The sequence below is a fragment of the Mastomys coucha genome, unplaced genomic scaffold, assembly GCF_008632895.1.
Source record: "Mastomys coucha isolate ucsf_1 unplaced genomic scaffold, UCSF_Mcou_1 pScaffold20, whole genome shotgun sequence".
Taxonomy (NCBI): Eukaryota; Metazoa; Chordata; class Mammalia; order Rodentia; family Muridae; genus Mastomys; species Mastomys coucha.
In genome coordinates, this window is record NW_022196903.1 from 43363565 (window position 1) to 43387803 (window position 24239).

A 24239-nucleotide genomic window follows, 5' to 3' on the forward strand; every position below is an offset into this window, starting at 1 on the left:
AATGATACAAGGGTCAATAACAATTAGCAGAAACAGAAGGGTCAAAGGCCCTGTGATAGCTGACACCAGAGTTACTATCCAGGAGGAGACCCCAAAAGAGAAATGGAATCAGTCACTTATTTCATCTCAGGTTCTTATGTGTGTATATGTGTGTGCATGTGTGTGTGTGTGTGTGTGTATACGTGTGTGTGCACCCGTGCTTGCGTTAGTGTGTATGTGCATTTTATCTTTTTTAAGTATAGCCAAATTATGTCTAATGGTTTCTGAATGGTTTGAATAGAAACAATAATTTTCCCCCAAAGCCACACAATAAACTCCTTGTTCCACATAGAGCAGGTCAAATACCCAATTATATTGTAAAACGGTTTCAGATAATGAATCTACCTGTTGATAGATGTCTTAGTTAGGGTTTTATTGCTGTGAAGAGACACCATGTCCAAGGCAAATCTTATAAAGGCAAACATTTAATTGGGGCTGGCTTACAGCTTCAGAGGTTCAGTCCTTTATGCAATGGACTAAATATGGCAGGAAACATGACAGTGTGCAGGCAGACATGGTGCTGGAGGAGCTGAGAGTTCTACATCTTGATCCAAAGGCACCTAGGAGGAGACTGTCACACTGGGCATAGCTTGGGCTTATGAGACCTCAAATCCCACCCCACAGTGACAAACTACCTCCAAGAAGGCTACACTTCCTAATAGTGCCACTATGGGCCGAGCATTCAAACACATGAGTCTATGGGGGCCAGACTTATTTAAACTACCACAGTAGACCTGGGTCTATTTGGATTTAGCAGGTACTTTTCTGGTATGCCAATAGGCATTCTGGGTAGCCATTTTGTCCCCTATGCCAGGGAGTTTTCTTTCGACCTAACATCCCAGCCTGTTGAGAATAAAGGGTGATATACTCTCTTCAGTAACTTCCTGCTGAAATGAGACCATCATTGTCAGGGCCCTGGAAGGCTGGAATGCTAGTCAAAGGCCAGGAAGGGATTCAGACAATGGGACATTCACCAGAAACATGTGGTTAGCTGACCCAGCTGGAGAGACATAGAGCAATCCCATCAGCTGGACTGGTTCATGTCAGCTTTCATCAAGTCTAGGGCTTGATGCTGTTTGGAGCAGTTTTTAGTGCGCAGTGATTTCTGCATGGGGTGGGTCTGCCAGCCTAGTGGAATTCAGGGGAGGCCTCCATAGGCTGGCTGTTTTTCTCAGCGTGGCAGTTCACTCTAATAGTCAGCAAAACTGAAAAAAACCTTTGACTGTCTCAAGGTGCACACCTCCTGAGGCAGCTCTTCAGCCTTTGAGGCAGAGTGGAGAAGTCCAGCATAGATTTGGGTGGGTGATCTGATCTCACTAGTGTAACCATGGGCCTTTTTTACTTGGACCCAAGTTCCCAAAATAACAACTCTTGAGACTTATTATTTTTGAATAATTGCCTAGGCCACAAGCTTCGGCTCATACTCCCCAGCTTCCTCCTGTTCCTGCCAGCAAGCCTTCCTGATGCACCTTCCCACTGCTGCCATATCTTCCCTACACGATGAGATGACTCCTTTGAACTATAAGCAGATAAAACTTCCCTCCCTTAAATTGCTTCTTGGCAGGAATTTGGTCATACCAATGAGAACTAATATATTCAGGGCTTACAGCTGCCCAGGCCTGGAGGTTGCTGCAACCCTGCCCTACCTGGTAACTGGAAGCTGACCAGGAGAGGCAAGGAGCTCTGTGTTGCAGCTTGTGCTCAGTTTCCAGGGGAGCTGAACAGAAGAGGGTCTCCTGCTGAGATGTAATGTGCCACCCTTGCTTTGTCCTGTGCTGAGATGTATGTGTCATCCGTGCTTTGTCCTGTGCTGAGATGTAATGTGCCACCCTTGCTTTGTCCTGTGCTGAGATGTAATGTGCCACCCTTGCTTTGTCCTGTGCTGAGATGTAATGTGCCATCCTTCCTTTGTCCTGTGCTGAGATGTAATGTGCCATCCTTGCTTTGTCCTGTGCTGAGATGTAATGTGCCATCCTTGCTTTGTCCTGTGCTGAGATGTAATGTGCCACCCTTCCTTTGTCCTGTGCTCTTTGCAGCTGCTCTTTTTCTCTGGAACCTTCCTAATAATTCTCAGACTGCCAAGTGAGCATCACTGTTTCTGGCTCTGCTTCCTGGATCCTGGATGCCGCACTGAGTGGGACAAGGCCTTTGAAGACCCAAGCTTTTGTCCACAGAAGATGGTTAGTTCTGTGTGATACTGGTCAGCTGTGGGTCTTCAGTGAAGAATTGTCACTGGGATCATGGGTGATAGATGACATTTGGGGAAAGGATCCAAATGATGGCTGGACCCTCAGTGGAGGCACAGGAGTTCTTTTCAATTGGAAACAAGGGTTCAGAGTTGAGTTTAGAGGTAAGGGCCAGGGTCTGTATGCCTTTGACTAAGGTTTTTACCACTTTGAACTTCTGTTTCTGATCTCGACCAGAGCTGGGCAGAAGAATTGATTGTGGGTTTTCCCCCCTTGGGTGTGGTCCTGGATTGCTGGGCTAAGGATGTTTAGCGTGTGAAGGGCAGAGGTCCACATGGGCTGGTGATAGGCTTCGTCCAAGGCCCTCAGGAATGTGAAGATTGCCTCCTGCCCAACTGTGCAGCTGGGTCTCTGGGAGGAGGCAGCAGGGGTGTCAAGATGGTGTTCCTCTTCCGCTCCAAAGGCTCACCTGCAGCTCCCCACTAAAACAGACATTACTTCTGCCCTGTGGCAAATGCTTGGTGTTCTGCAGCACATTGTCTTTTTTCCTTCAGGCATGAGACCTTCAGTCATCAGCAGTTTCTAGCAGCATTCAAGGAGAGCAGACTTTGTTTCAGGAAAACCATAAGGGAATGCCCTTGACTGCTGTTGGACTCTGCAGCATTTCATAGCTGCTTCTGACCATGTAGTCACTATTCCACTTCATAACCACCATGAACTGAGCACAGCCTGGACAGAGGCCTTGGGTGTAAGAAGAAGCTGGAATTTTCCTGATGAGGGGTTGAACTGGTCCTCTCTGGCATCTGGAGAAATGCTAGGGGACAGGTAGGGTGCTCCAGGATTAGCATGTGGCTTCAAAAGAGTCTTTGTAGAAGCCTTGGCAAGGAAGGCTCCTGAGGAGGGTGGCATGGAGGTCCACAAGGTGTCCTGAGAGTTGAGAGGGGAACTGGCTGATGGGCAGAGTGACTGTATCAGCATACCATCAATTTTCTACAGGGATAGTGTGGGAGGGAAGGTTACATGATTCCCAGGACTGGAAATTTCCTGAATTGGAAATTTCTGGTTTCTTTGGAAACTCAGTTTGTCATGTGAAGTTTTGCTGGAAGATGTCTTATGAGAGGAAGTTTTGCTGAAGCAGGCTTGTGAGAGAATGTTTTACTGGAATAGGTACATGGTGTTTTTCTGAAGGGCATGCGATATTTTGTTGGAGCAAACACTTGGGAGAGTGTGCAGTGTTTAGAAAGAATATAAATATAACCCCACAGACAGCGAGAGGATGCTGTTGCATTGGCTCACCTTGCAACACTTTGTTGCTCTTCACTGATTTTTCACCTGTTGTGACTTTATAGAGAAAAATGCACCTTGTGGTATTCTGGCCGCTTCTTGTGGCTTCCATGGACTTGTGCTAAGCCTAGCCATGTCTTCTGGATGGAACTGCTGCTATGCATTCATGTCTGGTGTTTGCCAATTGAACTGGACTGGTGCTACTTACTGATTCATGTTTAAAGTTTTGGACTGGACGGCTGATATGCTGACAACAAAGATTGGAATCGCCTCAGAGAACTACTTCTAAATGGGTTTACAAACCTTGTTTCCTATTAATCTTTTTTTTTTCCTACCTCTGGTAGGTGGGCTAGATGGGAGGTTGAAGTGTTAAAAAAAATCCTAATTAAAGTAGGTTAGAAAAATCTAACCCTACACTGCATCAGTTTTTGATCACAAAATAACTGTAGTGGCTTTGATGGGGACATCACCCCCTAATGTGGTATCTTAACATTTGAGAAAATGACAGCTGGCAGATGGTCACTTCCACCTCCCCCTCTCCTTACTTCCTTGAAGTGGCCACAAAAAGAATCTCTGATCTCTATAAAGTAGGCCATAACACCTCATTACAGAGGAGTCCTCCCTATGCAAGGGGAATAGAGAGCCATAGACTTGCCGGGGAGAACTGGTCTTGCTGCCATTTGTTATGGTTAGATAAGAACAACCCTTTGTTCTCTAGTCACATTCTAGCAGAACTGACTGTCTGAATGGACAGTCAACAGGCCTCCCTGCGTTTCTTATTTCTGAAGGCTCCCATGGCGCATAAAGCTTACATAAAATAAATCTGTGTGCATTTATCTCCTTATCTTGCCTTTTGTTGTGAGGTTTCCACCATGGGTCTGTGTGGGTGAGGAGAAGAGCTTGTTGACGCCACTCTGCTCCCCTGTTCCCTGTGGTCCCGCTTGTGGATGTCCCAGTCAGATGCTGGTGTGACTGGTCACTGTTCTCATCAGGGTATCTCATGAGGCGACTTCTTTCTTCCCACCATCTGCATGGCTTCCTTGAGCTCAGAAGACCCGATCCTTTAGCTCTGTCAGGTGACAAGAGTCCCAAAGTGTCACTCCTGGGTAGGCTCTCGTGTATGACAAATAAAAGCTTCTGTATAGTAAATGATTTTAAAACATAGGGAATAATTCAGGTCAAAGAAAAGAATTGCAATGAAGATTATAAATATTTATGAACATGTAACTCTGAGAATATTACATTAAAATGTGTGAGATAACTAAAATAGTAATTAGAGGAAAATGCTAGCTATAAATACATTCATTAGAAAAGAAGAAAGATTGGGAATCTAAACGTGAAAAGCTCAGCTTAAGGGCAGGCTGGTGGTGCGCATCTGTATTGCAGAACTCCAGAGACTGAGGGTGGTATGAGGGGCAAGTTCCTGGCTAGCCTGGGTTAGTAGCTAGAACTTCCATCAACACAGCAATAACAACAAGCAAACAAACAAAAATCCAGTTTAAACTAGCAAAAAGAGGCAGAGGCAGATCACCAACACCTGCCCTGGTTTGATTTCTCCAGCACTGGAAAAAAATTAAAATGCCAAAACAGAAACAGAAAAATTGCAATAGAAATAATGGGTTACAGAATAGAATAGTATCAAATAGAATACATCAAAACTACTTCTTTGGGAAGACAAAAAAAGACAACCTTTTATGGGGGTAGAGAGGAGAGAGAAGAATATAGCACCCACACAGTGTTAGGAAGCAGAGTGGAGCATGGCCATGCATGCATACAGTGCTTTTATAAACACCACAGAATTCTATGGACAAATCATCAAACAATGTTACATTTACAAGAAACAGACAATTTTCTAGAAAACTGTAAAAATTCCTATAATGGACCAAGTGTGAATATTTGCTAGATCACAATTACCCAGAAGAGTTGAAATTTTAGTAGAAAAATAAGATCTTTATTTCCACAACCTCATTAAATGGCTTTCCTGTACAGTGGCAGAGACTGTGGGAAACACTTCCAAAGTCAGGCAAGGAGACTCCCTTAAGAACAGTGGAGGAAAAGTAGGCCAGTCTCACTCAGGACTGTCATTACAAACTCTCCAGTAAAACATTAGCAAATTAAAGCCAGAAATACATTTACAGGTGTGTCATGTCCACAGTGTTCTCACACTCATAAAATGATGGTTCAGCCCCAGGACACGGCTCAAAGAAGGCTGGTGAGGCACTTCAGTCCTAAAGCTGGAGGAATTTAGCTTCCTGTTATCACTACAAAATACTGGTGGGATCAGCTTGGGAAGAGAAGAGGTCACGGTTTTGGAGAATGGTCTGTGTGGTCCATGGTCCTTTGGCTATTTTGCTTTGGGCTTTTGGTAAAGAGAATCTTGATGGGAGAGAACAAAAATGACAAAAGATGAAAAGACAGAACAAAACAAAAAAGCCCAACTGCTCAGCACTTGCCCTTGCCTGCTTGTTTGCTGTGCCCCCCACAACAACTCCCAAACAACTCTGAGCTCCCAAAGTGTGGAGCCAGACTTACACTGCCCCTAGCAGGGTCCGGCACACCCTAGTCAGTTGTCTGCTATCTGACTGGTTTTTTTGGCCATCATTCAGCTGACTGAGGAGTTTGATAATATGAGAAAATCATATTAACAATTGATTAAATTAGTTGTACTGTAAACATTTAATCAATGTTATTATTGATGGTCTATTTTTTTAAAAAATTGGAGTGAGAACAGTCTTTAGCTTTCGTAATTTTATAGGACCCCGAAATCTGTAGACTCTTTTTTGTGTGTTTTTTGGAAAACAGACCTGTTCGTTTTCTGTCCTTGCAACTCCATGATGGAATTGACTTAACTCCTTTTTTTTTTCTTTCCAGTCTGTGGATTGACCCATTGTCTCATATGCTAAGCAAGTGCTCTACCACTGGGCTACACCCCTAACCCTTTGTTTCTTATTTAAAGTGCAACTTGTTTGGGATTCTTCAATGAATGGGCTATGAAGGATGTAGAAATCTCACAGGCATGGACGCTGGTATTTGAAGAACATAGCGCCCCCTAGTGCAGATTTTGATGGTTCTTGGAGAAAAAAAAGGCTGCCTTGCTCTGTCTTCTCTAACAAGGCCATGCCTCCTAACCCTTCCCAAACACAACTGCTTGATCAAGTATTCAAATAGGAGCCTATGGCAGCCGTTCTTATTCAAGACTCCATACATCCTCTCTGCATTAAGCCAAATAAACTCTTTCTTTTCTGAGTTGCTTTGGTACAGTATTTTTTTTATCACCCCAACAGGAAATTAAATAATACAGTCTTTAAATCTAGTTTTCTTCTGGACAGTTTGATTACATAGCTATCTATGATCTCTGATGGAGTAGTTAGCTATAACTCTAGAAGAGGTTAGTTCTCTGTATCTAATTATTATTTTATTTTGTTTTAAATATCTATTTTTGAATAAAATGTTTATTTTGTATTCAATTTTATTTGAGGATAGCTGTTTGATCTGTCATTTTATTTTGGTATTTCACCAGATTCTAGTTTGGGGAATAAATGGACAATCACATTATGTAAGAAATTGAAAAACAATAGAGCATCTCTTTGAATTCTCTTCCAACAGAATGATTCTTCCCTCCCCCCCCCACCCCATGTACCAGTTATTATTTGTGACAGGGGTAGAAAAAAAGATAGTAGTCCTGTGAGAAGTCAGGTTTCCTTTGATTAAAATATTAAATATTAGGTGTCATTTTTTGGAGCGTGAAATGGGACACTAATAGGAATAATTTTCTGTTACTGCCTGCTATGCGATACTTCTCCTGGGGAGGCAAATGTCTACTTTCACATAAAAAGCTAGGACCAAAGCAGGGATGCCGCCAGAGTCCAGCTGGGTGAACCAGTGAGTTTTATTGGAATTGTTTATAGGCATATGGATGAGGGGTTACTTACAGGATCTAAGACAACTGCATCCTCAAAGCCCACCCACTCACGAAAGCTGGAACCTGGAGCTTACTGCCCAGCCTGTAGCCTTTTCCAGATAGCTTGGTTAATTTGAGCCTCTTCCAGCTTGCCTGAATATTTTCATGCATTCTTGTATATTTGTAGGCCACTTGCATCAAATTCTTTTTGAGAGTGGAGAAACTTTATCATGACATCATATCACTCAACATATACTTTACTATTGCATATAGAAGCATATAACATTAGGGCCGATAAGATGGCTCTGTGGGTTAAGGCATTTGTTGCCAACTTGAGTTCAATCCCCAGAACCCACGTGGTAAGAGAGAACCAAGCCATTCAGGTTGTCTTCTGACCTCAATATTCACGTGTGCTTCTCACCTGCTAAGTAAAATAGATATTTAAACCCCAAGTCAGTCATGGATACAGCTAACCCTTGCACCTGCACACACAAATGACACATAAGCAATCATGTGGGGTGAATGCTATTGAACATTGTAAGAAGAAACCCAAAGAACATACAGGTTGACCACACTTAATAAGCATATATGCTTAGTAAAATCAAGATAGAAAATTTGTACCTTGACAACCCAGAGCTTAACCTAAGTATTCAGAACAGCTGGGTGAAGGAAAAGGGTTCAAAGTAAAGTTAGTTAGTGATAATTAGGCTAATGAATTGAACTGGTTAGTGTTGACTAGAGATGGTGTTCACTTATGCTGGGGGAAGAGGCTTGACTGCTTTTTAAGATCAGTGTCTGGAGACTAAACATAGACCAATTCTAAGGATCAGTTAAAGGGAATAAAAGCACACACTTTGCCTTATGGGTTGACCAGAGGCCAACATTTACCCTGAGGGCTGGCTCTTGGAGGGAAAGAAGAGTCAACTTTACCCCATTTACTGAAATTGTACCTTTTTTTTCTGGGTTCTCCCAAAGAAAGGAAGCTTCCCTGTCCATGAGAATGCAATGGTCTCAGGCTTCACTGGAAGCCTTCTGGTTGGTTATACTAAACTGACCCAGAAGAGATGTTCACAAACCCAAACTCGTCATAAATCAGGTGTGTGTGAGAGAGGAGAACTCGCCACTCTGGAGAAAGTAAAACTTTACTTCTAGTAGGTCCCTTGCATAAGAAATCCTGGCAGGAAAGAAACTGGCAGAGGAGATGTCATAGTCACATGCTCTGCTCCCCCCATTCTCAAAAGCAGCACTGAGTGCCAGGACAGGAACAGGAGGGAGAAGAAAAGACACACCACACAAAAAATGCAAGAAACTGCCTGGAGGGATAGCTTCTTGCCCTTCCAGATTACAGTAGGCGATCCTTCTTCTTGCTCATAGGTTCTACCACATGTAGCCCCAGCTAGTGTCTGCCAACTGCAATAGGGAAGTAGGGTTTTCCACAAGGAGCTGAAAGGAACTCCTTAGCTCATACATTAATATGCAATGGTGGCCTGGAATTGCAGCCCGTCTACCCTTGGATTTCACAAGAGAGTTACCCCAGTCAGAGATTTGCCATCACTGCATGGCTGTCCCAACCACCACCACAAATACCAGAATGAAGGTTATTTTTGCACCTCACAGGGACTACAGCACATATTCTCCCTTGTTCCCACAGCTTGCCAACATACCTCTGTGCTCACATCCCATAGGTAGTTTCACTGTGGCAGGCTCAGCGGCTTCCCTGACCGGAGACTGTGGGATCCTTTCAAATGCTTCTTCTTTGTTTGTGTTTTCGTTTTGTTTGTTTGTCTCACTCTGTAGATCTGGCTGGCCTAGACCTCATAGAGCTTCACCTTCCTCTGCCTCCCAAGTGCTGGGATTAAAGTGCATGACTCAAAGATTAGCCTCTGTGTCTAACACAGTTCCCTGTCATCATAGACTCCTCCTTGCATGACTGCCTCTTTCTCCCTCTGCATTTTCTGTTAGTTTATAGTCCCTCTCTGTCCTGTCCCTACTGAGAGCTAGGAGAGTCAGCCAGGACCTTACAGGTTCTCCTTTGCTCTACGTGTCATTACACACACAGCCACTAGAGGGCAGGAGACCCCATCCTTCCTTAGAGCCAAACTAGAAAGGGCACAGCAAAATCAATGCTTGTGGAAAGATCGTTCTGCACAAAGGCCAGCTCAGCAAATCAAGCATCAACCTGCTAAATCATGAAGAAGTTATGAAACTTTATTTTTACTTTAAGCGCTCCTCCAAAGCTTAGTATTTCATTCAAGATTCTCGCCACCCCACCCCACCCCCCACCTCTAAGTCTGTGGCTTCTCAGTTCTGGAGCAGCAGGAGCTTGCCAGCCCTTAGCTCAGCCTCACAGGCACCTGTGGCATGTGCTGGTCTGCAGTTTTCACCTCAACATTTCAATGAGGTGGTTTTCTATGCATTGACCTGATGTCCAGGGGAGGCAGAGACTGTTCTTAGAGTGGACCTTCTTTATTAAGGAGGTCAGGTGAGTGGGTGTGGGTGTGGGGCAGTTTTCTTTGTCAGTGTATGAGTCTGTATGTCCCCTGTTCCCCAAACCCTTCAGGATCCTTATAGTGTAAGCACGGTTCACTTTAGATTTCTAACAAGGGAGCCATGTCTTTCTCAGTGTGCCTCTTGCTTAGGAAGTACAGATCTGGTTGCTGGGACACTGTGAGTTCTGTGAGTCACTTGAAAACACCCAGGTTCAAACATTTCTGTTTTTTGCTAGCTGGGGGAAATATTTTACTTATCAATGGCGGAACACTTTTTTTCCTGGGAGAAAGCAAATGATTCCTTGGTTGTTTTACCTACATCGTGTGAGAAGTCTAGGCTGAGTGAGATGATGGTGGGGATGAGCCACGAGGAAAATCTGCTGGGATTTACTCCCAAACTAGCTTCGTCCAAAACTTCCGATTTTGGTATTTGCAAAGAATAGACATGTTCTAGTTTGCTTTTCTGTTGCTGTGATAAACATCAAGACCAAAAGCAACTTGAGAAGGAAAAGGTTGATTTTAGTCTACAAGCTATAATCTGCAGGAGAGAAGCCAGGGCAGGAGCTCAAGGCAGGAACCTGGAGACAGGAGCTAAAGCCGAGACCATGAACGAGTGCTGCTTGCTTTCCCTCTGGCTGGCTCAGCTGCCTTTCTTTCTTTCTTTTTTTCCTTTCTTTTTTTTTTTATTAGATATTTTCTTTATTTACATGTAAATTTCTCCCTTCCCAGTTTCCCCTCTAAAAAACAAAGAAACAAACAAAAACAACAAAAACAAACCCCAGCTACCCATGCCTGCCACCCCACCCTCTCCCACTTTCTGGCCCTGGCATTCCCTCACACTGGGGCACAGAACCTTCACAGGGCCGAGGTCCTCTCCTCCCATTGATGATCGAATTTGCAATCCTCCACTATACACACGCTGCCAGAGCAATCAGTCCCACTGTGAGTACTCCTTGGTTGGTGGTTGAGACTCTGGGAGCTCTGAGGGTACTACTTAGTTCATATTGTTGTTCTTCCTAAGGGGCTGCAAACCCCTCAGCTCCATTGATCCTTTCTCTAACTCCTTCACTGGGGACCCTGTGCTCAGTTCAATAGATGGCTGGTTCAGCTGCCTTTCTTACACAGCTCAGGCCACCTGCCGAGGGATGACATAGGCCACCACAATCAACTCTAATATAAAGCAGCAATGAAGAAAATGCCTCTCAGACATGACCACGGGCCAGTCTGTTGTGGACAATCATTCAGTTGTCTCTAGATCTGTGTCACGTTCCCAGCTGAAGCTTACTAGGACAAGACCCAAGCTGGCCTTTCTGGTACCATCTTCCATCTGCAGCAGTGTGAATGGTTGTGCTCCCAGAGCACTTCTGCCACATGGTGGCACCCCAGGGCATCTCCAGTAGACCCATGCCTGTGTGTTCCCACAGGCCCCTCCCTAAGCCCCTTCCTTGTTCCTCCTGTGTGCTCTGAGCTCCTTCTCAGGCTCTCCTGATGTAATACACGCTTCTAGAACCTCTTTCTTCCTAGAAACATTTGAAAATCCTCCTGCCAGGGAGACTGGGTTGGCCTGGTAAATCTTTAACTCTCCCTGTGTGACTGCTGGCCCTCTTTAGGATTTGCTTCCACTGACCTGAGGGTAGAGATGGCGACTTCATCCCACCAAGGAGCAGCTGCAGGAAGCCAGGCAGAGCCCAGAAGCTGTGAAACATCCATAGGACAGGGGGAAAGACTAAGGTATGTTTCAGGTGTGTGTGTGTGTGTGTGTGCGCGCGCGCGCGTGCGCGCGCACGTGCTATTATAGCTTTGGGTGTGTGTGTGATGAGCTTAGACCATGGAAGGCAGTCTGCCCTGTGTTGGGTTGGAATTCAAGAGCCCTAGAAAGGATTTCCCCTGGCTGGAATCATGCTACTCTGACCAGATCCAGTTGGGATGTATTGCCCTTCCTAAGAAAGAATGTGGAACAGCTGCCCACTAGGAGGTCTATGGGGGAGGGCTTCACACCTAAGGGGGGAGACAGAAGGGTGGCAGACGGGGAGGTCCAAGATCTGGCAGGCAGTGTCTCGGGGGTTGAACTTCCAGAAGGAAGTCAATGGGTGTCATTGGGACTGTTGGTCTCCTGGAGAAGCAGAGGGTAGTGTCTTATGTCCTGTATTCTCTCTGTGAACATTTTCCAGTCCTTTCACAGAAAGATCCAGTTAGTCATGTATTGAGCTTATGTACATTTAATCCAAACTGGCCTGTTATCCTTTTCTTATGCTGACTGACTCACTGCCTAGGACTAAATGTCTTCCCTTGCTGGGCTCTGGGGGCCTCTCGATCTCTTTTCTCTGTGACCACTTGCGCCTTGATGTGAGATGAATCCCTGTATCACAGAAGCTCCTTCCAATGGCTGACCTCATGGTACCCTTGGGCGGCATCCGGGGAAGACAGAGAAGGACTTAAGGACTTATACTCTTAGCTGCCTTATAGGGTGATGATTGTCTTCTGGTAGAAACATTCTGCTCCCTGTGACCAAGACCTCTGTGCTAACAGAGTGTAAGCTCTTGGGGCCTGGAAGCAAAGATTTTGCTGATGTCAAGTGGTGTCATTCCCACTTGATTTCTACCCATGAATTCCTGACTCATGAATCTTGGCTATGGAGAGATGGCACTGTATACTATGATATTACCAGGCCCATGTAGAGTCTCTATCCATGTTACTGTGTCCACTGTGATAAGCCTATTGGCTGATGATTGGGTGCCTGGGGAAGAGGCTGACTGGCACCAACAGAATGGGTCATCCTATCAACTTGATGATCGAGCTCTTCCTTTGCTGAGGTCAGTTTTTGATGAGCATTCAGAAGTTCTCCTGGTTGTCTTCCCTGCAGTCCTTCCAGACTCCTCTTCCAGACCAACTTAGCACTGATTTTGCAGCCATGTTGTTTCCAACTCCACACCATCTAGCCAAATGGTTGGCTGGAGCCCGTGGATTGGTAATCGTTGCACATCTGACCATTTCTTGTTTTAGTGTAATTGAACAAGGTGCACTGCCCATGGGGAGAATATTCTTCCAACATGTCCTCAAGAGACGCCTAAGACTGGGCCACAGGGAGGCAGCTGTCCTCTGTCAGTGGTGCCCACATGTACAGAACCATCTGTCAAAACAGATCTTCCTTTGCTCTGTCAAATGGTGGCAGGGGACTCACCCTGAAGTCACAGATTTTGTCCTGGAGTGAGAAGGTGGTGTGATTGTGGTGATGGCATTGGGGGCACTGTTTCATGAAGCCAGATTACCCTTCTAACCACTTCTAGTCACTAGTTAACATTTCCACAAGGATGAAGTGCTGGTTGTCCATCTACTTGATGGCCCAGTGGATTGTCTTATTCGTTCGTTATGTGCTCATGTCATCAAATAGCTAAGGCTGGGAAATCCAAGATCAAGGGGTCCACACCTGGCAAAGGCCTTCATATTGTTGAACTATGATGAGAAGGAGAAGGGAAATGTGGGTACATAAAAGGCAGGGGGGGTACAGGTTTACTTGAAAAGATTTCTTTACTTAAAAATGTGTATGCAATACATGCATGCAGTGCCTGCAGAGGCCAAAACAGGGGATCAGATCCTCTAAAACTGGAGTTGCAAATGGTTGTGAACCACCATGTGGGTGCTGCGAACTGAACCCAGGCCCTCTGCAAGAACAGCAAGTGCTCCTAACTACTGGGTCGTCTCTTCAGCACCACAAACTCACTTTCCTCATACTCTATAACACACTCCCACCAAATGACATCTACTTGTGAGTGCTGTGCTGACAGAGGCTTCATGCCCTTGTCATCTCTTAGGTCTCATCTCTCAGCACTGCTGGAATGTTGGATGAAGTTTCCAACTTTGAGGGATGCATTTAAACTTTACCTGTAGACCTCAAGTTTGAGTTTGAATTACATCCAGACTACATTCATTTCATCCCAATAACTTCTAATGTCTTAGCATGTTTTGTCCCAGCTTTTAGAATTATATGAAGCAAGCACACATTTAACATTGACCACTTCTGAAATGAGCTTATGGAAAATTCGTGTTCTTCCTTAAAATTTCCTGAGTACATGGAGCCCTCTAGAGTAAATATCAAACTTTATATAAAATCAGGACCACACAGGCTGGAGATGAGGCTTAGCTTGCCTAGAAAGCACAAAGCCCTTGGTTCAATTCCTACTGTAAGCTAGACTAGCTGGCTACTGATGTCAGGGTGACTACCTGTCTCTGCTGCTGCTCCATGATTACAAGCACCTGCTACTGTTGAGCTCAGGAGCCTCACACTTGGGAAGCAAAGCCTTACAGCTGAACTGCCTCCCCACTGAGTAGTTTAAATTCTCAGGAACAAGGAAGACAACCTTCCTCTTGTCCTCTCTCCTCTTGCCATGGGCAGAACACTCAAGTGTTGCTCTTGTCTCAACAGTGCCAGCCGGGGTCAGGAGGGCAGCTTCAAGCAGAGCCAGGGACCATCCACATTGCGGCTCCTCCTGCTAGGGAAACAGGGCGCAGGCAAAAGTGCCACAGGAAACACCATTCTGGGGAAAGCCTTGTTCAAGTCCAAGTTCATTGATCACATGGTAACCAACAGGTGCCAGAGCGAAAGTGTGTCAGTAAGAGGGAAGCAGGTCATTGTCATCGATACCCCGGATCTTTTCTCCTCACTGAGCTGTCCAGGGGTAAGGCAGCAGAACCTGCAGCAGTGTTTGGAGCTCTTAGCTGATCCCTGTGTGCTGCTCCTGGTCACTCCCATTGGCCACTATACAAAGGAGGACAGGGAGACCATTGAGGGCATCCAGGGTCAGTTTGGTCCTAAAGCCTACAGACACATGATTGTGGTTTTCACTCGGGAAGATGAGCTGGGTGAAGACTCGCTACAGGACTACATCGAGAGCAAGAAGTCTCTGAGGGAGTTGATTAAAGACATTGGAAGTCAACGATGCTGTACTTTCAACAACAAGGCAGACAAGGAGCAGCAGGAACTGCAGGTGCTCAAGCTTCTTGATGCAATTGAACTGTTGATGATGGAAAGCCCTGGGCCATATTTTGAGCCCTTAAAAATGGAAAGCAGTAGAGTCCAGGTAAGACTGGTGGGAGGCAGATAGCCCTAAATCAGTAGACTATCTTGCATGATTACCACAGCATCTTTTGAAATAGCAAAACTTGAAAGAACCCAAAGACTCATCACTAAGAGGATATGAGTTGGGTATGAAAGATTATTAATTTTGTATTATACATAGCATATTTATATTGAAACATGACAGAGAGAGAGGGAGGGGGGAGGGAGGGAGAGAGTGTCAAATGCATTAAAGACGTTGGATGGGAGCAGGTGGGGAAGCAGAGGCTGCTTCTGGTTGGCAAGAGCATTAGCAGATACAACATGGAGCCTAGGAAGTTTCTAGGAACAATCCATTTTCATTACGGAGAGGTACTGTTTTCACATTAATTATGTGTTTGATTTTCCATAACTGGTGAGCTATTCTCAATTTAACTTTATGTCAGAGCCTCTATCCTCATCCTGGGGGGCAGCAAGGGAATAATGGGGCACTGGAAATGCCTCCATCTCTGGGAACCTGCCCCACAGCATCAGTGAGGTTGAAAATTGGACAGGTGCCTGAAGGAAATCAAGGACGGGACCTTACCGAAACTGCTTCCTCATCAGCAGCTATACTGTCTCCAACTGTGTCTCCATCTGTCACTGTGTGAAAAGATGACCTCCTTTAGGCATGTGTGTGTCATCCTCCCCTTTATTTTCTAGGGTTGTGGGAATGGTGTGATGTATGAAGGAGACAATCTGCGTGGTAAGTGGATCACTTAAACATTTAGACTCATATCTGCATTCTTCTAATGCTCTGCCCATCCAAAGAAAAGTGGGAAAACTAACAAGTATGAAACAAAATATGCATGGAGACCCATTCTCTGTGGGTATCCATATGTGCTCCTAGATCACATGTGTGGATCAGTACAGAAGCGGTAGTCAGTGGTCAAGGTGCTGCACACTGCAAGTGTCCCTGGCCTCCTCTGCTGTTCTATGGAGCCAGCCTGGCTTTCCATGGCTTTCCACCTAACTCAGTTTCTTCCTCCTGGACATGAGTTTAGTATTCCTGATGGGGAGCATGTTGGCTTAATTTTTTTCCAACCTACATTAGTAAGCATTCAACTTCCCCTCTAGCCCACCACCCATCAGAGGTAGTGGAAAAGAAAAGTTATTAAGACACGGGGTAAGTAAACCTGTTTAGAAATGGTTCTTTGGGGGTGAGACCAATCTTTATTATCAGTATATTTACAGTCCAGTCCTCTAGCAAAACATCAACATGGATCAGCAATAGCAGATCTCATAAACACCATTCATGAATCAGCAATTGTAGGACTCATAAACACCATTCATGAATCATCAAAGGCAGGCCAATCCAGAAGAAATGGCAAGGCTTTGCCAATAGGCTAGAATCTGAGGAAGTGGCAAGAGGCCACCAGAACGCCGCCAAAAGTTTTATTTGGTGCATTTCTCTCTATGAAAGCCCAACAATGAGTGGTAAGGCATACCAATACCACCCAGCATCATCAGCAAAGACCAGTGTCAGCAAAGCCCAAAGATGACCAGTAAAGAATGGCAAGGCATACCTTATACCATCCAGCATCATCCACTGTCCATTGGGTTATATTTATATCCTTTCCAAACATCATGTGTTCTCTCAAGCATCCCCTCTAGCATAACATCCATCACATGCCCTTTTTATGATCACAACATCAACTAGGTTTGTATCAGACATGCTGAATATGGTCATGGTCTGGATGTGCTGGCATCTATCATGTGACACTGATGATCAGCTGAGAAAGAGACAACATCTCCAGCTGCCTTCTTTCCAAGTACCTGCTTCTATCTACTGCACTATATGGGCTGTTCTATACTGAAGGAGCCCTCCTTTGAAAGAAATAACAAGTGGGAAATATTATGTTTTTCCTTTGTCTTTTCTTGGGAAGAGTTTGTAAGACAGCAGGTTTCTGTAAGGTTTTCCATTACCCTTTTGCTTTAGATAATCCTCTTTGCACTCCCGCATCTCCTCAATATACATATCCCTTAAACCTCTCCACTCTTATCTCTTTCCCTTCTACCTATGTTCTACACTCCTGCCTCCACAGGGGAGCCTGCCCTCATTCCCCTTCCCAGCTCCCTGCTTCTGCCAGAATAACATGCCAATGTTGTATATATATCACATTTGTGGATGGGTGTTCTCATTTTTATATGTGCACATCTGTGTGTGTGCGTGTACATGTGAATATGTTTGTGTATGTGTGTAAATGTGCAGACCAGAGGACAACCTCATATATCACCTCAGGCACCATGCAATTTTTTATTGAGCCAGGATTTCTTCCTGGCCTGGAATTCACATATAGACTAGATTATCTGGCTACCTGTTTTGCCTCTCAGTGCTGGGATTACAATTGTGCATCACCATACTTAAATTTTTAATTTTTTGGGGAGTTCTGGGCAATGAACTAGAATCCTCATGCTTATAAGGAAAGTCCTTTAGAAACGGAGCTATTTCCCTAGACCCCATATCACATTTTCTTCATTTATCTGTTGATGGATGTCTAGGCAAGTTATTTTACTGTAAATATTGCAACAATAAACACGAATGGTCAAGCATATTTTGTGTTACTAGAAAGTGAATACATAAATAATGTTCTCTCCTCTGTGAAGAACAACAGTTCTCCCAGCCTCCTCTGATGGAGAACCACTCCCCAGACTCCTATGAACATAGATTAGTGTGTCCTGTACTGAACTTCAGATAATGAAATCATAGAGAACGTAGGCTTTATGCCTGATTTCTTACATTCAGCATGGTTTTGAGTTTCATACATGTTTAAAAAACCCAAACCAACAACTGAGTATTTAATTTAATTTAATTTTATTTTTTTAGATGACTGGTATTGAATGTCTTTCTTTGAAAATCCTACCTGTCCTTGGGATTAGCTTTTTCTTTTTTTTAAATTTATTTTTATTAGTTATTATTTTATGTCATATGGTTTCTCCTTTCCCAGTTTCCCCTCCAAAAACAAACAAACAAACAAACAAACAAACAAAAACAAGAATGAGCCCCTGTTGCCTCTCCCCTCCCCAGGCTTGCCACCCTACCCTCTCCCACTTATTGGTCCTGGCATTCCCCTACACTGGGACATAGAATCTTCACAGGGCCAAGGGCCTCTCCTCCCATTGATGATCGACTTTGCAATCCTCTACTATACACATGCTGCCAGAACAATCAGTCCCACCATGTATAGTCCTTGGTTAGTGGTTTAGTCCCTGGGAGCTCTGAGGGTACTAGTTAGTTCATATTGTTGTTCGTTCTAAGGGGCTGCAAACCCTTTAGCTCCTTCAGTCCTTTCTCTAACTCCATCATTGGGGACCCTGTACTCAGTTCAATGGATGGCTGTGAGCCTCTACATCTGTATTAGTCAGGAACTGTCAGAGCCTCTCAGGAGATAGCTATATTAGGCTGGCTTGTCTTTTCTTCAGTCTCTGCTCCATAGTCTCTGCATCTCCTTCCATGGGTATTTTGTTCCCCCTTTTAAGAAGGAATTAAAGGACCACCTTTTGGTCTTCCTTCTTCCTGAGTTTCTTGTGGTCTGTGGGTTGTTCTTCCTGTATTCCAAACTTCTGGGCTAATACCCATTTATCAGAGAGTACATACCATGTGTGTTCCTTTGTGATTGGGTTACCTCACTCATGATGATATTCTCCAGATCCATCCATTTTCCTAATAATTTCATAAATTCATTGTTTTTAATAGCTGAGTAGTACTCCATTGTGTAGATGTACCACAATTTCTGTATCCATTCCTCTGTTGAGGGACATCTGGGTTGTTTCCAGTTTCTGGCTATTATAAATAAGGCTGCTATGAACATGGTGGAGCATGTGTCCTTATTACATGTTAGAGAATCTTCTGGGTATATGCTCAGGAGTGGTATAGCTGGATCCTCCAGTAGAACTATGCCCAATTTCCAGAGGAATCGCCAAACTGATTTGCAGAGGGGTTATACCAACTTGCAATCCTACCAGCAATGAAGTAATGTTCCTCTTTCTCCACAACCTCTCCAGCATCTGCTGTCACCTGAGTTTTTTATCCTAGCCAATCTGACTGGTGTGAGGTGGAACTTCAGAGTTGTTTTGATTTGCATTTCTCTGATGACTAAGGATACAACTGAGTATTTTATTGTGTGGCTATAAGAATAAGGGGCATTTTATAATCAGATTTTCACAGCTGCTGCCTTAGCCAATGACCTCATGCTATAAGACCTTTGAAGAATGAGGGCCAGCGGAAGCTCAATTTAATGTAGTCATTCTCCTGGAAAATCCTGGGCTTCCTGTATTCCTCTTAGTTCATTCCTGCTTTCCATGGCTCCTACCTGGATGGCTGGGTTCTGCCTGAGATTAGAGTCCTCCTCCATCAGAGGGATGAGGCCTTTTAGAACTGTTCACAACTGTATTCAACTGCAGGATGAGATGCTGGATCTATTTTTATTTTTATTTTTTTTGTCTCATAGGTTCAAAGAAGAGGCAGCCTCAGATCACAGGACCTGACTGTAAAACTGAAATGCCAGAGCTGAGGGTCCTTCTCATGGGAAAGCGTGGTGTTGGGAAAAGTGCAGCAGGAAACACCATTCTAGGGAAGCAGGTTTTTAAGACTCAATTCAGTGATAAGCAGCGGGTCACTGAGGCCTTCGCATCCCACAGCAGGGACTGGAAAGGGAAGACAGTTCGGATTATTGATTCTCCAGAGATCTCATCATGGAAGCTAGATGAGTCTGATGTCAAGGATTACACCTTTCCAGGTCCCCATGCCTTTCTGCTGGTGACACCACTGGGTTCTTCTTTAAAGAGTGATGACGATGTGTTCAGCATCATCAAACGTATATTTGGAGAAAAATTCACCAGGTTCACAATTATTCTCTTTAACAGGAAAGAAGATTTTGTGGGTCAGGCTCTGGATAAATTTAAAAAGGAAAATGATTCTTTCTATAATCTCACCCAGAAATTTGAAGGAAGATACACAATCTTCAACTACCGAGCATTTGTGGAGGAGGAGCAGGGCCAGGTGGACAAACTACTGAACCAAATCGAGAGCATGGTGCAGTGCCACAGCAACAAGCCTTGTGTCATCAGAGAGAAAGGTATGGTTGAACATAGGAAATGGTTTTGTATCCAGTGCTTGTGATATAAAGCATGACCTAGAGCTGAAGGATGTGGAGAGCATGAGAAAAGGTCCAGGCTGGGCTATAACTCCACAGTGCTTACCCAGCATGCACTAAGGTTGATCCCCAGTAGGCCAGCAGCTGGGCATGGTGATGTATAACTGTAGTTCCAACACTTGGGACTCAGAAGGACCAGAAGTTCAAGTTCATTGACTGACTAGTGAGTTCAAGGCCTGCCTGGCTAGTTATGTGACCCTGTTTCTGTCTCAAAATCAGCCAGCAGGTGTATAGTATGGTCTTGTCTTTAAATTGTCCTAAAGTTATGAGTTTTTTTTAATGTACACTCTTAGAACTAGCTTTTAATTTCTTCTTCCTGACCCTTACCTCACCTCTCTTGCATGGAAACTTCTCCCAGTCTTCTTGCTTTTGCAGTCTGCTATTGTTGGGACTTAGTACTCAGCTCTGTGATGACAATTTCGAGTCATTGGTTTGCTTTTCTATTCTCTTAACATAGAACTCCCTCTGGGTTATCTGTTCTTTACTGCTTTGGAGATGGGAAACTATAAGAAAGTATAAGTAGGGCTTAGATGATGACCGCCATGCCTTACAAGCATAAGACCTGAGTTTGATCCCCAGAACCCTTGTCGGAAAAGCCAGGCATGGTGGCGAATGCTGCATTCTCAGGGCTGGGGAGGCAGTGACAGATGGCTCTCTGGGACTTCCTGGCCCGCTATCCTTATCTATTTAGCAAGCTCCCAGCTAGTGAGAGGCTGTCTCAAAAACCAACTTAGACTATGGCTAAGGAATGACAGCTGAAGTTGTTCTCCAGAATCTTCATGCAGGCCATATATACATATGTATACCTATACACACATGTTCATTTAAACACACATGAACACCTTTATATATGTGTACTAAGAAAGTAAAAGAAGAAACTAGAGCAAGAGAGTTAGGAGCTAAGACACATGACAAGGACAGAGCTTCCATGTTTGTGGTAGATGGCAGTATGTGGTGCTTGATGATGTGATCCCAGCTCTTTTCCTATGGAGAAAGGACTGCTCATTTTCTCAGTACTCCCTATTGACCTCATCTTTCCCGTTACCACTCATTTGTTCTCTTCTAACTCAAATGTTCTTATGCAGGAAGATCAGTACTCCAAGTGGGTATCGCTGTTTATTGCCCTTTCATAAGGAGGGCCATGTTCCAGGGAGCAGGGAGCCACCTAAAGAAGTGCAGGGAAGTGGGAAGGCCAGGAGAAAGCATCTGCAGAAACTCAATTTGAAACAGGTTTTGGGAAGTAGGTAGGGTTTGGATGGCTGGGAAGAAAGAGAGAATACATTAGCAGCTTCAAGAATGAAATAGGAATGGCTGAGCATGCCTCTTGATGGAAATAGGGCTTAAAATTGCAGGAAGGTTGGATCAGATTTCAGAGAGGGTTGACAACATAATCTTTTCTATAAGTACAAAAGTAAGGATTGGAATACATAATGTGAGTTTGGGAGTGGGTGGGGAGGCCTGCGAGTGTGCCTGCATATGTTGATTCAGATAATTGTTCTATTTTAAACCTTTAGGCAAAACTCTGAGGCTGGGTTCAGCACAAGTAGCTTATTATTAGTTGTTCCTGGAAGGAAGGTCAAGATGGGATTTTCACCTTTGTCTTTGGTTTAAAGTAGACAATAGCGACTTGACAAGGAATTCATAATGGAGGACCACTGGGAAGAAACATGGTTAAGTGAAAAGGTATTAGGACCACCAAAAGAGTAAATGTAATCGGATCTCTCTGCATCTGCAAATACCATTTATAGGGAAACCTTTCCTCCATCACCAAACCCACAAAGAACAGTGTTATCAGGCATTTATTTTAACCAGGAAGTTCCTTCAGCTCATTAGTAAAAGACACAGTAAGGCTCATCATGCTTTAAATGAATTTTAGTATGAGACAACCACCACAATTGGTACTCTATTGATAGAATATGTGATTGCTTTTTCCTGAAAATCCAATTGTATAGACTTGATTTTCAAATACCTCAAAGACCTTTTGTAAAGACATTACAGTTATCAGGAGTTGGCAACAGGGAGACTTAGTCACAGAAGGGACAGAAAATAGAAATGAAATGTATGGAGCAGAGCTAGCAAAGATAAGAGGCCATCGTTTCTCTTAGGTACCAGGGATTAAGAAGAGGTCCTGGAGAAGGGAGCAGAGTAGATTCAGAGATGGGAGATATGCTATGTTCATAGATGAGCACTGGGCAGAGAATTGTCTAAGTCCCTCTGTTGAGTCCCTAGGCCACATGAGTTGGGAAGCCAGACTCATGGGAGGGGTAGACCAGCTCAGTGATGTCTTGTGAGTTTAATGAGGAAACCATTGCTCTGAATAACTTGGAAAGGTGAACCTGCGTCATCCCACAGTCATGAGTCCTTCCCAATTTCCTCTGCAACAGAACTCTTAAACATCATCCTCTTGGGAAGGAGTGGGGCTGGAAAGAGTGCAACTGGGAACACTATCCTGGGGAGACCTGCCTTCTGCTCTCAGCTCAGAGCTCATCCGGTCACCAGCAGGAGCCAGAGTGGCAAGAGGACACTGGACTGGCAGGATGTTGTGGTTGTGGACACTCCCTCATTCATCCAGATGCCTGGTACTGCAAAGGATCCTTCCAGGTTAAAGGAGGAGATCAAGGACTGTTTGCTTCTCTGTGAAGAAGGCATGAAAATTTTTGTTCTGGTGCTCCAGTTGGGACGGTTCACCCAGGAAGATGAGGCAGTGGTGGAGCAACTGGAGGCAGGTTTTGAAGAAAACATTATGAAATATATGATTGTGCTGTTTACACGGAAGGAAGACCTAGGGGATGGGAACATTTATGATTATACTAATAACACAAAGAACAAAGCCCTTAAAAGAATACTTAAAAAGTGCAAGGGGCGAGTTTGTGCTTTTAATAACAAAGAAACTGGTGTAGACCAGGAGACCCAGGTGAAAGATCTGTTGAAATTAGCCAATAGTATCAAAAAGAACTATGATGAGCATTCAAATTCATGGGTGGGTCCATTCAAATCAACACTAGGCAAATTATGGCATTAAAATGAGCTCAAGTGAGCAGTTTTAAGGCCTGGGGAGAATTTAGGGATGCCATCAGACAGAGGTGGGAGTGGATGAGAGGAGGAAGGACTAGTAGGGTAGATCCTCTCAAAGAAGGTTCATAACTTTGAAGGCTGAGGGATAAATGCATCTGATGATGTAGATATTTGGGTAGATAAATTGTCAAGTTAAGCCAGGCAGAAGGGAATTAGAAGACAAAAAGAATACAGAAGAGAATATTGGAAATGTTTTAAATATGATATTAAGGATCAAAACACTTTACCAGTGTAAGTTGGATAGAGTGAGGGTTGTTACTGTTCCCAAGGCTCAGGTCAATGTCAAGCCCAATAAGATAGTGCCCTGAGAACCAGGGTATTTAAACACACACACACACACACACACACACACACACACACACACACGCATGCACACACACACACACTCACATTCATGCCTAGCATGGTAAAGGTAGTTGTGAACCTCAACATTCCAACTTCACTCTTTGTGCCCAGCTTCGTGGGTATATGAAATTTCTTTCCTGGTGTTCTGTACATGGTTGAGAAGATCTACTGGAAGTTGCTTGCAGTGAGATGATGAATATAAAGTCTTCTCCAAGGTGTATTAAGGGTCAGAAGATTTTGATGATCAGCCATTATCATATGTACTTTGAGGGTAAGATCTATAGGATATGTGTTTAGTTATCTTCCAACCTACTGATAATGAAGTCTGAGAATTAATATGTTTTTGATATTGTATTTTAATCTTTGCCAAGAGGCCAAGAAATAATCCAACTACCATTGAGTGCCATATACTTCTTAACACATTAACTTCTAGAAAATGTATGTATAAATATGAGTTGAATCAGATAATAAAGATAAACTGGATTATGACTTTACACTTTCTGATGACAAATTTTCTGATTTAGGGAAAGAGCCTATTTATAGAGGCCACTGAAATGTTTATGTATTTTGACCAAGGTGAGCTTTTCACATCTTTTAAAAGGCCAAGGGTCTTTTAAATTACTTGTACGATAGGACTTTGCCAACTCTAGGACTGTCTGCCTTAGACATCTT

At 44.0% G+C, this 24239-nt stretch overlaps 1 protein-coding gene across 3 annotated transcripts; it reads left to right on the top strand.

The window, feature by feature from the left end:
- Positions 1-1710: 1710 nt before the first annotated feature.
- Positions 1711-23958, top strand: Gimap8 (GTPase, IMAP family member 8). 3 transcript variants are annotated; one of them, XM_031381810.1, is made up of 6 exons: positions 1711-2219; positions 11510-11630; positions 14323-14977; positions 15655-15697; positions 19443-20069; positions 22532-23958. In XM_031381810.1, the coding sequence occupies exons 2-6, from the start codon at positions 11539-11541 to the stop codon at positions 23167-23169; spliced, it is 2055 nt and encodes a 684-aa protein (XP_031237670.1). In that variant the 5' UTR covers positions 1711-2219; positions 11510-11538; the 3' UTR covers positions 23170-23958. The 3 variants fall into 3 exon arrangements, with proteins under 3 accessions (XP_031237670.1, XP_031237669.1, XP_031237671.1); XM_031381809.1 differs by lacking the exon at positions 1711-2219 and adding an exon at positions 11338-11389; XM_031381811.1 differs by lacking the exon at positions 1711-2219 and having other exon boundaries at positions 11349-11630; positions 14488-14977.
- Positions 23959-24239: the final 281 nt, after the last annotated feature.

Bases quoted from the DNA above. Each gene is read 5' to 3' on its own strand.
- Gimap8 (XM_031381810.1), top strand. From the start codon at position 11,539: ATGGCGACTTCATCCCACCAAGGAGCAGCTGCAGGAAGCCAGGCAGAG. The intron at 15,698-19,442 runs GTAAGTGGATCA...TTTGTCTCATAG, and splicing joins TGAAGGAGACAATCTGCGTG to GTTCAAAGAAGAGGCAGCCT. The intron at 20,070-22,531 runs GTATGGTTGAAC...CCTCTGCAACAG, and splicing joins TTGTGTCATCAGAGAGAAAG to AACTCTTAAACATCATCCTC.